The following is a 13,611-nucleotide window of genomic DNA, read 5'->3' as shown; positions in this document are numbered from 1 at the left end:
GTAATAACAAATCAGCAGATCTAACCAAAGAAATCTGTATAATGATTATGTACAAATAAAATGATTTATATTTAACTCTTCCAAATGAATTTAATTTCTGCTATCATGAAAATAAATACCAACTGGACAAAATCAACCTTTCATTAAGAGTTCAAAAAGCATCATACCTTTTTTATTGAGTGGTCGTTTTCTTACACAAACACATATCCTATGTTCATCAATCTAGAAATAAAATATTTTATTTCAATATTTATCAATTATATAAAACACTGAAAAGTCAGTTATGCAATATTTCCTACAGAGATTTTAGAAATTTATGCACTGCATAAACAGGATAAATAAACTTAAAAAACAAATTAGGATGTACAAATTTTAATAGTTAAAAGACAATGATTTCTAAAATTCTGAGCATAATGGAAAAGTACTCATTTTGTTATTTGGTAAACAATTAGGAAATAACTCGTAGAGGCCTCTACTGTTCCTATTAGTAGCATAAGGTTCACATTAGGAAGCTACCTTACTTCAATATATGCTGCATATAACAAAAGCAAAATTTCCTACCAAGTGGTGTACTGTCAGGTTGATTAAAGGGAAAGGTGCTGACAAAGATAACTAAGAATAGCAAGAAATGCAATTCTCAGATTATTAGTGAGCAAAATAACTCCAAAAATTTTATAATAGCTAATTCTTACACATAAATATTTTTTCATAAAATTTATGCTCCCAATACTTCCCCTTTAATAATAAATCTATAACACAGGGATTGGCAACATATGGTCTGCGGGCCTAATCCAGCCTACTACCTGCTTTTGTCAAGTTTTAATGAGACAGTTGCACTCATTTGTTCACATATCACCTATCACTGCTTTCATACTACAAAGGAAAAATTGAGTAGTTGTGATGAAGACCATATGGTTCACAAAGCCAAAATTATTTACTATCCGGGCCTTTTAAGAAAAAGTTTGCCAATCAGATGTAGTAGATTAAATACATGTAGGTGTAGCAAGGACTAATATATACACACAAGTATTATGAACAACAACTCTCTGAAATCCTAAACAATACATCAGCCTGACACAAATGTATTTTATGTACCCAAGCTATTCTGTATATGCTAGGTCAGATGGATTATTTTTCTTAAGTATCAATTACTCACAAAATAATCCCTGTCCAAAAAATTCTCATTCTTCAAGAGGAAAGTAGTTGAGTAATAGGGAAGCAGAATATTTTTTGAGCACTAGATTTCTGGTCTAGTATGGTCCTCAACAACCATCACTTACTGTTAAAAAGCCAGACTAACATTTATTTAAAAATAACAAATTACCTAATAAAAAATTAGTCTGATGGTGGGAATTTATAGCCCAAATCAAAGAGGAAATAAGCTTGGAACTGGGATAAAAGTTTCAGTGATGGTCAGAAAGGAGAATGGGTCTTCTGACATCATTCCTTTAACTGCTGTTCTGCTCTACCAAAGACAGAGAGGCTTTGCTTTGAAAAGAACATCTCTGTGGGGAAGCATGTCTGATAAATCAAAATATGGGAGATAATCATAAATGTGAATGATTTCTTGATTTTCACCTTAAAACACGGGGAATGTACACCTATAAAGAAAAAAAAACACTACATAGCTAAATCCAGTATTAAGTGGGCAGTGAACATGTTTTGTTTTGTTTTGTTTTTTATTAACAGCATAAAAAAATTCCACAACAATAGTTTACAAAGAATCTTACAGGATCTGCTGTTGTTAATGGTCTATAATCCAAACTTCCTCTAAAGTCTCTGATCATACACATAATTTCATAATTTGGGTTTGTAGCATCAACATCCTACACGGAGACAGAAAAAATTCATCATTTATTATCATTACAATAATGGATATTGTTGCATTTATGTTTTTGTTTTTTAAGTAGGCTCCACGCCCAGCATGAAGCCCAATGTGAGGCTTAAACTCACGATCCTGACTGAGATCAAGAGTCGGACACTTAAGTGTCTGAATCACCCAGCTGCCCCTGTTGCAAATTAAATATGGCTTGCAAATTAAAATTAAATTCACAGCTTGTGGAGTGTCTGTTTTATTTTTAAGTTTTTAAAAAATCAATCAATCAATCAATCAATCAATCAGGAGACTGTGTCATTGCCAAGCCCAAACTCAAACTAGAGGCATCATAAAATTTAGTTTCCAAGTTCAGGATTAAAAATATGCCCAGTAATCATATTTCATATTGAATTATGAAATATGTAAACCAAACACTCCTCATTAAAACCACCCTTGAGGGGAGCCTGGGTGGCTTAGTCGGTTAAGTGGCTGCCTTCGGCTCAGGTCATGATCCCAGGGTCCTGGGATCGAGCCCCACATCGGGCTCCCTGCTCAGCAGGAGGCCTAGTTCTCCCTCTCCCTCTGTCTGCCGCTCTGCCTACTTGTGCTCTCTATCTCTGTTAAATAAATAAATAAAAATCTTTAATAAAAAAAAAAAATCACCCTTGAATTATTTCAAAAATTCATCTGTTACACATATGACTTAATCATCCTAGAAAATGAAGCAAGAGAGAAATAGCGCTCATCTTAAACATCAGTAAAGAGCTCTAGAAAAATTGAAATTCTACAAAAATTCATTTAATCAGATTTTTCTTCACCATGCTTAATCCAGTGATTAATCCAGCAAAGTAGAAACACAGACTCATTTATGTTTTCTGTTTTGGTTGACTCTCTAAAAACCTAAGGCACGGTAAAACCACCTCAAATGGACAGGACTTAAAGGAATCAAAAGACAAGATAATTTTTGAAACCTTTAAAATTCAAATTACTGAATGTTGACTGCAATTTACTTTTTTGCTTCAAAACTGAGAAAATTCAGATTAAGACACACGTATCAATAGGTAACAGCCTCTCTTAGCCATGAGTAATAAATTATTAAACATTCTAAGAAGTCAGATTTTTTTCATGCACCATGTACAGATTTGCTTTGAATATAAATTTCAAAATTGTTAATGAAACTTACTTTCAATTAACTTTCTTTTAGGAAACAACAACAACTATGTCAATGGAAAAAGTGAATGTAAAGTTAAAATTAAGAGATCACAAAGAGATATGAAAATATTATGAGGTTCCCATAGGAAACACCAGGTGGCATCTGTGCTAAGTATCAGCAGATCTATCTGTATTGTGTTTTACTTATTTCAAAACCCAACTGGCCATTCTCAGAACACTTTAAGATATAACCTGATTTATTCAAGTTGAATTTTATACTGGTTCCTAATTCTATAACACAACTTCTTTATGATTAAGGGCATTTGAATATACTTCTAAATAAAGAAACAATCCTGACGTTTTAATAGAGGAACAAGTTCTAAGAATATAATAGATATAATACAATAGATATAATACACTAGAAATTATATGTACAGAAACAGAATTTCTAATAGGTGAAGACCTATATAGAGATAGAAGACCAGTCTTCTATATAATTTTTCCATTGTTAGTAAAAAGTTTTGTTACCATCTAAAGGGAACATGGGAGGCACAACAGAGATACACTTTTAATATCTAGTATAAATTAAAACAGAAAGAATTTCCCCTTTCATTCACATGCTGAATTTACTAACCATGGAAAAACAGTAATAAAATTTGTAGTATAATCGTCTACTTTATAATCATCTACTTTAACTAGACATTCTTCTGAATATATTTTTAGATCTTTTTAGAAAGTCAAAGTCTTATTATTCTTGAAAGGTGTAATGGCTGCGTTAGAATTGTAACACAATGGATTATTATTCAAAAATGGAACAAATGTTAGGGCTACACATATCCACTAAAACGTGAAAAGTACATGTAGTAAAAATCTGTTACGGTAACGTATTTTCACAAGAGTTTACATTATTTCTCATTATCAGTTTAGATTTCAACTAAAGGAACTATATTGAAATCTTTAATTGAATGCCTCAAATACTTTTTCAAAAGCAAATCACTTTCACTGACACCATCTACATCTTCAGTTCATGCATAAACAAAATTTGTTTCTGTTACAAACCTGGGCTCTTTTTTCTCTAAGTTCTTGCTGCTGTAGTCTTCTTTTTTCTCGTTTTTCTTGTAATTTTTCTACTTCTTTCACACAATTAGATTTTCTACGTGCTGGAAGAAAAAGATGAGCTGTAGAAGTACAGCTTTCTTTTTTACAGTACTGTACTTACACACAAAAATTTTATGTATATTTCACCACATACACCCAAAAAACGGTACACAGTGACAAGGCATGCCTTTAACAACTATGTGCACTTATGAGCTGCTTTAACAAAACTAGGAACAGGACAATATACAGATAGCAGTCAAGAAAAATGACTTTAACATACTGATACATGTCATCTCTTGGTTTACAATCACAGATGTATGAATTGGAAAGGATTGAGAAGTATAAGAAATACTTCCATAACATCTGTCAAATTATCATCTGACCAGAATTTTAAATTCAAAGCAAGTGAAAAATTGTTATAATTTTGTATTTGTAAATTTTCTCCAAAATACACATTTCAAAACCCAATTAACAGACCAAACTAACAAAAAAAAAATCTTCCACAGTGGTAAAATGAAATCTGCAATCAAGCTTATAATTAGACTTGTTACCATTTGGGGACTTCTAAGGATGACCAAGAGAGAATACATGTATGCCTAAAATGACTGAATCCTTGATACATGATTTACATACAAGGGGGTCCAAATTCCTTTTTTGCAGCTTGAACTGGAGATATATCTGAAACACTACCATTCTGTTGTGCAGAGGAAGACTGCTCAGGAAGCTGACTAGGCCGTGCACGTGCAGAACCAACCACTGCAAGTGAAACAAAATTTTTAAATTCAGAACAGAAAATCAGTAAAGGTGAACCCTAGTAAAAGGAACAGAGATATCTCAAAAGAACTGATACTTATAAGCTGTCAGTTTTCTACTTATGTGGGTATAAAGAGAATATGTAATAATTTTGTTCAATAAACTAACAAGCCAAGAGGTTTTCAAGGTAGTATGTGCAGAGACTGGGGTTCCACCAATGTAATTGTAGCTACAAAACTCAATCTGAATAATTTATGTAAAAACCAAAGCCAAGCTTGATTTTTAATAATCATTTAAAAATTGTAAGTGTGCAGGGGCGTCTGGGTGGCTCAGCCAGTTGAGTGGCTGGGTCTTGATTTCGGCTCAGGTCATGATCTTAGGGTCCTGGAATCAAGCCCTGCATCCAGCTCTGCGTTTAGCAAGGAGTCTGCTTGAGGATTCTTTCTCTCTCTCCCCCTCTCTCTTTGCCTCTGCCCCGCTCTAGCTCTCCCTCTCTCTAAAATGAATAAATAAATCTTAAAAGGGCCCCCCAAAATATATATATTTAAGTGTGCAAAATGTAAATTTTAAATTTAAATGCATTGTCATTTTGAAAAATTTACACAATTCTGAAGTACATAAAGTAAAAAACACTCCTTCAGCCCTCCCTATAATTGCAAATCCCACTCTTTGCTCCTCAAAGATGCAAATCTTCAGCAGAGACTTTCCCAATATATATGTTATAAAAGTGGAAAAATAAATATGAAGTAAAATATAAGCACCACATTTTACAAAGCAATATAAATTTTCAAAAGTTTCAAACACACAAGGGAAGGATAGTGTTTAAAGTGCAGGACTTTCCCTCTACCTCCAATCTCTCTTCTAATACCTAATGCCCGTCCTGCCCCACAATCCCCACATACAGAGAAACATCACCACCAGAAATTACAATTCTGAATTGCTGAAGAGGAGAAAAGAAATTAACTGTGCTTTACATTTCCTTGCTGAAAATACACGGAAGACCTGCAATTAACTACAAATTGTACCCGTTCAACTTTTCTTTAGCTGACTCCCAAGTTACCCATGAATCTTTTGGGAAGACTGTTAGCCAGAAAGTCATGTAAAATGGGATTAGATTTACTACTATGAACTCAATTAACAGACTACTGCCCCATTCCTTTCTTTCTCATGATACTCTTCTCAAATCTGCAAAGTTATTGGGTAAAGGAGATTAATCAAAAATTGCATATAAGAGAGTTTCATATTCACCACCTTAATAAATCATTTTTTATATTATTGACTTTTTTCAAGATTTTATTTATTTATTTGAAAGAGAGAGAGAAACAGAGAGCGTGAGTCAGGGAAGGGGCAGAGGGAGAGGGAGAAGCACATAGAGAAGCAGGTGGAGAAGCAGGCTCCCCGCTGAGCAGGGAGCCCAATGTGGCACTCGATCCCAGGACCCCACGGATCATGACCTAGGCCGAAGGCAGACACTTAACTGACTGAGCCACCCAGGCGCCCCTATTATTGACATTACTGTATTAGGAAACCAAGAAGATACCAATCTTCAAATTAGCCACATAAAGTTTAAATGAATAATAATGTCAAGGGCAATATTCACCTTTGATTTACCTTGTTGGGGCCATACTAGAAAGTTAACAGACAAAATTAATAGATAAATGTTTACCTCTGTTATCTCTTGGAGGAGGGTCATTCTTAATAGAAGCCACAGTCCGTCGATTCTGTAAGAGAAAAATAAAAACGCTCATTGTACTTTCTCTCTTTTCTCCTCATATATTTATCATAATTTGAGCTTCCTTTAATTAAACAAAAGTAGGTGAACATAATGTAAAACTAAAGAGAAAAAAACTATAAATAATCTTCTAATAATTACTACTAATACCATCAGTATTCAAGTTTTTTATGTGAGTACTGCCCACCACCTCTCCAGAAAATGCAATATTCCGGAATTAGCACAAGGCAGGCACTGCTCATATTAAGTCACTCAATCTTCACAACAACCCTACAGGGTCATTACTATTATTATTCTGGTTCCATAGATGAGAAAACTGAAGCAAGGAGAAGTTATTTCAGTTAAGGGTATAGTTTTAGCCACCATGCTAAAACCATGTAATACATTTCAAAGGTATGTATTACATTTCATCTTTGGATGTCAGAGTAATCAATAAAATACTGGTTTTAGGGCGCCTGGGTGGCTCAGATGGTTGAGCGTCTGCCTTCGGCTCAGGTCATGATCTCAGGGTCCTGGGATCGAGTCCCGCATCGGGCTCCCTGCTCCTTGGGAGCCTGCTTCTCCCTCTGCCTCTCTCTCTCTCTGTCTCTCATGAATAAATAAATAAAATTAAAAAAAATAAATAAATAAAATAAAATAAAATACTGGTTTTAGACAACCTACCATCTAACTATTAAACTTAAATATCAAAATACCATGATATGCTCACTGTCATTTATACTAAAAGACTTTTAGACTTTCAAAGACTTGGAACTGCATAGACTAGGACAGCAAATTTTTGATCCTATCCTTTATTTACCAAGACTTCATTTTATTCACCTGAAAAAAAGGTATCAAATAATGTCATGGGTCTCAACACTAGAGAGAACATTTGCACATTTAAATCAGATAATGATTTTAATAGTAATTAAAAGAATACTAATGCGAGGGCTTCAATTTAGAGAAAATAAAACTGAACTGCTGGGAGCAGGCAAGGCATCAGTATTTTGAAAAATTCTCTAAGTGATTTTAATGCACAGCAAAGGTTCTAAATGACATACGAAGAAGGATCATCTATGAAGATCCTTCATGGCTGTGAAGCCAAATATGAAAAACAATCCATCTACAAGTCATAACTAATGACGTCTAAGCAGGGACACTCAATATGCTGAATTATATGAATTGAAAATCTGCATAATTTAAAAGGTAGAATGTTTTGCTGATATTGTTAAGCTTCTATCACATGATATTTGGATGCTGATGTATGTCTTCCCTGTAAGATACCAAGTTCCTCTAGGGTTAAAGTCATGTCATTCATCTTTGTGATAAAATCAACAATGTAGAAAAATTAACAAATGCTTGTTGAACTAAACACACAGAACTGCAGATTCAACAACTGTGAGTGACTACATGGTTTCAAAAGAGCTGCACTTTAATACACAATTTTAACAGTGAGAGGTTTCAATAGGAAGGAAGAGGAATTATCTTTTAAAGTAATAAAAATGGCATGGCTTTTATTTTTATAAAGATAATCTCGTTAGAGAGGATATATAGCATGGTCTTAAAGTTTATCTTCACAGATAATACAGAAGTAGTTAAACTGTACTCTATCATTTCCCATTTTTCTCTAATAAACATAAATAGCAGAATTACTATTTTCAAAGACTACTGGAGTGGGAATTTATTATGAGTAATAAACATTCTTTCTTTATCTAAGTCATATATTCCCTCAACAAACACTGACAAGCAAATGGTTTTGACATCCCTATCTCCTGGGGAGCAATTAGTCTTAGGAAAAATCCTAATCAGGAAAGAATTTCTAAGATTTTACCTAATAATTATTTTAACTGTGAACTGGACAACCTCAATCCTTGAAAGAATGTATGCATAAACATGGCATGTAGGTGGCAGAAAGAATTACAGGTTTTTTTTAAAAAAAGCAAACTAATACTTAAAATATACTCTTTATAGTCTATTCATTTCAAACCAGAAAATACACACGCACACACCCCCCACACACCCCTACTCTAAATTTTACTAACCTTTACAATTTTGTTTACTTTGGCTGAAGATGTTGGAGGTGGAGGTGTTTCTGGACTGGGTTCAATTTCTTCATCAGGTACAAGGTCAGGGTTAAGTGAAAAGATGCTCTCAAGGTCAATCTGTTTTTAAAAAAATGCATGTATCTTTAGAGTAAATTTTGACAATTAACCTTTTATTTTACAAATTTACACACAGAGAATGACTGTTAAATGATTTCAGCCTCATGAACAGTACGGCCTTGAAAACAAAATTATCTACAATTGCAACCCCCATATTAAGACAGCTATTAATACAGCATTTTGTGGTCTTGAGAATATGTCCCAACACTTACAACGTGCAGGAAGAATCTACCTTTCTTTGAATGAAATGTTTTAATCATTTGAAAGGTTTTCCAGAAATGATAAAGAATGTATGTACTATATAAAAAAGTATATACTTTTCAGTTTTGTTTTATATTTGGAACCTTGATTGCAGGACGAGAAATAAAATTTAGCTCAGTGTGATTGGGGCGCCTAGCTCAGTCAGTGGAGCATGCGTCTCTTGATCTTGGGGCTGTGGGTTTGAGCCCCATGCTGTGTGTAGAGATTACTTAAAAATGAAATCTAAAAAAAAAATAAAAAAATTTTAACCCAGGGGCGCCTGGGTGGCTCAGTCGTTAAGTGTCTGCCTTCGGCTCGGGTCATGATCCCAGCATCCTGGGATGGAGCCTCGCATCAAGCTCCCTGCTCAGTGGGAAGCCTGCTTCTCCCTGCTTGTGTTCCCTCTCTCTCTGTGTCTCTGTCACATAAATAAATAAAATCTTTAAAAAAAAAAAATTTAACCCAGTGATCATACCTCTTTGCCTTTTGTATCTCCATTTTCTATCCATTCAACAGTTACACTTTCATTATCTTCATTTAAAGACGTTACCATTGCTTGATGTATTCGGCCTAAGTGGGAATAAAATATACATTTTAATCCATAAACTATGGTATTCCTAAACAATGTCAAATACAATTTTATAACTTACAAACTTTTGGAAGACCATGATCCTAGTTTTCTTACAAGGGATTTCCATACTCTCACACAATTAGGGAATGGACTTTGTCCATGTAATCATTAATCAATGTGCTGTCAAGACCAGAACTCAAGAAACTGGATTAGACTGAAAGTGCATTTTCAACAAACATGAAAAATGGTTACACAATGGCAGAGAATGTCCGAAATTTTATACCACTATATAGTTCTAATCATTACAAAGTTTCCTTACTATGAGCTGACCCTGACTGTAGTACAAAACAAAAATTCAAAAACCAATTTTTTAAACTAATATACAACATTTTATGTAAAAACCACTATCATATATTATACAATAATTAGACATTATTTTTATAAGATTGGGAAAAGGATTCTAAGTCCACTAAGGTTGGAAAATGTAATCCAACATATTGTCTTTCTGCATGCTGCCTATCCAGATCTATTCTATACCTTACCTTCTCTGGCAGCTACCTAGTACTTACCATCTGTAGAGAGAGGACCTTACATCTAATGTATTAACTTGTTTTCCCTCTCTTAACAGACTGTGGGCGTTACTTGTTAATAACCATAGAACTAAGTATTTTTAATTATTACAGAATATTCCGTTATGTTTATTACAACTTACTTCATATCTATTGATAGTCACTTAGGTTATCTGCAATTTTTTGCTATTATAAACACTACAATGAATACTATGGCACATGTGTCATTATACACTTGTCAGATTATTCTTTGGAACAAATTCCTAGAAGCAGATCAATAAGTTTTATAAGTATTTGTGTATTTTTTACTTATTTGTTTTCATCTTACCCACCCACTTATTAATCAAAGAAGGATAGAAACTATTTGTTATAGATCCGCATCTACATATTATTTAATAAAATGCTGAACATATGGAATTTTCATATGTATTTCCTGAATGAAATCCTAGGGACATCAATAATTCACCTTTAGTTTATACCTCTTTAAATATCTAAAAAAAACCCAACAACCCCCCAACTACATAGTATATAAAACAAACAATGTTACTGTAATAATAAGGCACTTACTGAGATAAGTGGACATTAGAGAATTGGGTGTTGGGGGTAGAAAGAAATAAGCTGGAAAATACTGGGAGGAATCAAGGGAGAGGCTTTTAAAAGGGGGAAATTAGGTAATATTTACTGCAATTTGATATGGGCAAAAAATTAGGTAAACAACGAGAAGAAGTGGTATGTGTCAGGTCCACCAGGAAGCAGATATTGAGACAGGAGGACAAGAGTTTTACTGTGAAAGATAAAAGGGGGAGTAAAACAGGAGTAGGCATGGAAAACTTTCAGACTGTGATATAGATCTGAAACCTATGAAGGAAAGGGGACATAAAATAGGACGGAGCAGACAGAGACTCAGACCCTGACACAGATCTGACAAAGTGCTGCCCAACCCAGCAGGGAGCTCCGAAGCAAAGACTGCCTATTAGAACTGTCCCACATAGGGCCAAAATGGAAATACCCTAGTACCCACACCATGCTCAGTCACTAGCTGGAGGTTTCCCAGGAAACACAAGGCCTCAGCACAAAATCTAAGGAGCCTAAAGGTATTAATACCCAGAGGCTATGAACTAAATGTACTCCCTGGAGCTGAAAGAGTGGTTGAGTTCCTTAAAGGGAGATCCAGGCAGTGTATCTTCATAGATAGGTGCAACAGGATATGTGAAAAAGACTGAGTTTAATTGGTAGCAGAAGAGTGGACCCCAGAGAGCCATGACCTGCCTTGATGAGCATTACAATTTAGGAGGAGCTACCACTGCTGGTAACCCCACATTTATCACCATCTCTACAACATGAGTAGTGAGGCTAAGACCAGCAGCTACTGTCTCCCAAACCTACCACCCTGACAGCCTCAAAACAGCAATACACACTAGCAGGAACAAGACGACTGCAGCAAAGGTTTTGGGAAAAATAAAGCATTTTAATATAAGACATTGATATGATTTCATCAATAGGAAATGACTCCAAAGAAGATGTACTTAAACACTAGACTACCAGAAAGAGTAACTTTCAGCAGGAAATGGAAAGGCTGTAGTTGAGGTTGAAGAGGAGAAATAAGGGTTCCCCATGCAATTACCAACAGAATTACCATGATAATGAGAATGAGGAAAAGCATATCATGTTGCAAAAGCAAGACCAATACCACATTCCTACTGTTAAGCATCTACTACAATATTCCAACTTCCCTTGGGAAGGAGTAGACTACAAGACCTATCTCACAGGGACCTTATTAACCTCCAAAGACAGTCTAGAGACATGAGCAACAAAGAGGATAAAGAAAATCAAAATTTTGTTTTCAAAACCCATTATCAGCAAATCTTAACAGTGGTCTCCAGAAGTTCAATTACCAATGCAGACACCCAGAAAACCTTAAGCCACAAGTTAGCAAAGTCAAAAGCAGCTGATCCATTAGTTAAAAATAAGCTCTAGAGTTTTAGAAAGGCAGACCTGAGAAAATATTGGCTTATCTCTACCACGGTCCAGTTTACTCAGCCAACAGGAAGAAAGAAATATGAAATTCCAATAACAAGAAATGAATAAAGACCAGTGCTGAATGAATGAATCAAGTCTTAAGTGTTTGCTTTTTTGCCGATGGATGAGATAACCAGAAATACCTACAGTATGGGGTTTTGCTTATTTTTATCAAAAGCTGTCTCTAAAAAAATGTTTTAAGTCTAACTTTACCCAATATGACTTGAAAGGTTTATTTATTTATTTATTTTATTTATTTATTTAAAGGATTTTATTTATTTATTTGTCAGAGAGAGAGCACAAGCAGGGGGAGTGGCAGGCAGAGGGAGAAGCAGGCTCCCCACTGAGCAAGGAGCGGATGCGGGACTTGACCCCAGGACCCCAGATCATGACCTGAGCCGAAGGCAGACGCTTAACCGACTGAGCCACCCAGGCGTCCCTAACGGTTTTTTAAAAAAACATTGTTTTATATATAGTTCAAGTGAGATACTCAAATTTCTCATTTTTTAAAAAAGATTTTATTTATTTATTTGACAGAGAGATAGAGAGAACAAGTAGGCAGAGAGGCAGGCAGAGGGAGAGGGAGAAGCAGGCTCCCCACCGAGCCGGGAGCCCGATGTGGGGCTCGATCCCAGGACCCTGGGATCATGACCTGAGCCAAAGGCAGCCGCCTAACCGACTGAGCCACCCAGGTGCCCCACAAATTTCTCATTTTTAATTGTAATAAAAAAAAATTTTTTCCAAAGCATCCCATTTCTCTGATTTGAGAAATTTCTGTATTTCAACCTTACTAATTCATTGTCCTTTGACTCTCTGATTCCCCCTTTACTTTATTGTAAATTATATCATATACACTTCTACATTAAAAAAAAAAAAAAAGAGAGAGAGAGCAGGATACACCTGTGTATCCACCACCAGCCAGGTTAAGAAACAATACCTCTGAGGGGCACCTGGCTGGTTCAGTTGGTGGAGCATGCGAATCCTGATCTCGGGGTTGTGGGTTCAAGCCCCACGTTGGGTGTAGAGATAACTTAAAAATAAATCTTCAAAAAGAAAGAAACAAACAAGCAAGCAATACCTTTGAAACTCCATATGCCGCCCTCCCTAAGTGAATCTCCCTCTTTTTTTTTTTTAATTCTTAAAAATTTTTTACCATATTCCCTTCTCCCTCTCTTTTTCCCCGCCACCACTAGTAACCAGTATCCTATATATTTGAAGTAATCATACTGTGGCTTTTCTTTATAGTTTTACCACCTACAAATGTAACACTCAAAAAAATACCTGAACAGCTTACCTACTTTTAAACTGTATAAATGGACTGACACTTTAAAGATTTTATTTTATTTATTTGACAGAGACAGAGAGAGACAGCTAGAGAGGGAACACAAGCAGGGGGAGCGGGAGAGGGAGAAGCAGGCTCCCGGCCAAGCAGAGAGCCCGATGCGGGGCTCGATCCCAGGACCCTGGGATCATGACCTGAGCCGAAGGCAGACGCTTAACGACTGAGCCACCCAGGTGCC

At 35.4% G+C, this 13,611-nt stretch overlaps 1 protein-coding gene across 3 annotated transcripts in view; it reads right to left on the bottom strand.

The window, feature by feature from the left end:
* The window catches only part of KIF2A (kinesin family member 2A), a 73,735-nt gene that overhangs the window by 22,073 nt on the left and 38,051 nt on the right, over positions 1 to 13,611 (bottom strand). For 2 of the 3 annotated variants that reach the window (XM_035014501.1, XM_035014499.1), the window contains exons 2-8: positions 9,408 to 9,502; positions 8,573 to 8,692; positions 6,486 to 6,540; positions 4,700 to 4,822; positions 4,028 to 4,128; positions 1,731 to 1,826; positions 168 to 222 (exon numbers count right to left, since the gene is read on the bottom strand). In XM_035014501.1, coding sequence (XP_034870392.1) covers positions 168 to 222; positions 1,731 to 1,826; positions 4,028 to 4,128; positions 4,700 to 4,822; positions 6,486 to 6,540; positions 8,573 to 8,692; positions 9,408 to 9,502 — 645 coding nt within the window. The remainder of the gene's footprint in view (positions 1 to 167; positions 223 to 1,730; positions 1,827 to 4,027; positions 4,129 to 4,699; positions 4,823 to 6,485; positions 6,541 to 8,572; positions 8,693 to 9,407; positions 9,503 to 13,611) is intronic. The other variant, XM_035014500.1, reaches the window with a different exon arrangement.

Source organism: Mirounga leonina, unplaced genomic scaffold (genome assembly GCF_011800145.1).
Source record: "Mirounga leonina isolate KUSES-001 unplaced genomic scaffold, KU_Mleo_1.0 Mir_168, whole genome shotgun sequence".
In the NCBI taxonomy this organism is placed as follows: Eukaryota; Metazoa; Chordata; class Mammalia; order Carnivora; family Phocidae; genus Mirounga; species Mirounga leonina.
Note: the sequence above shows the minus strand (reverse complement) of the source record. Positions and strands in the feature narration are given on the sequence as shown.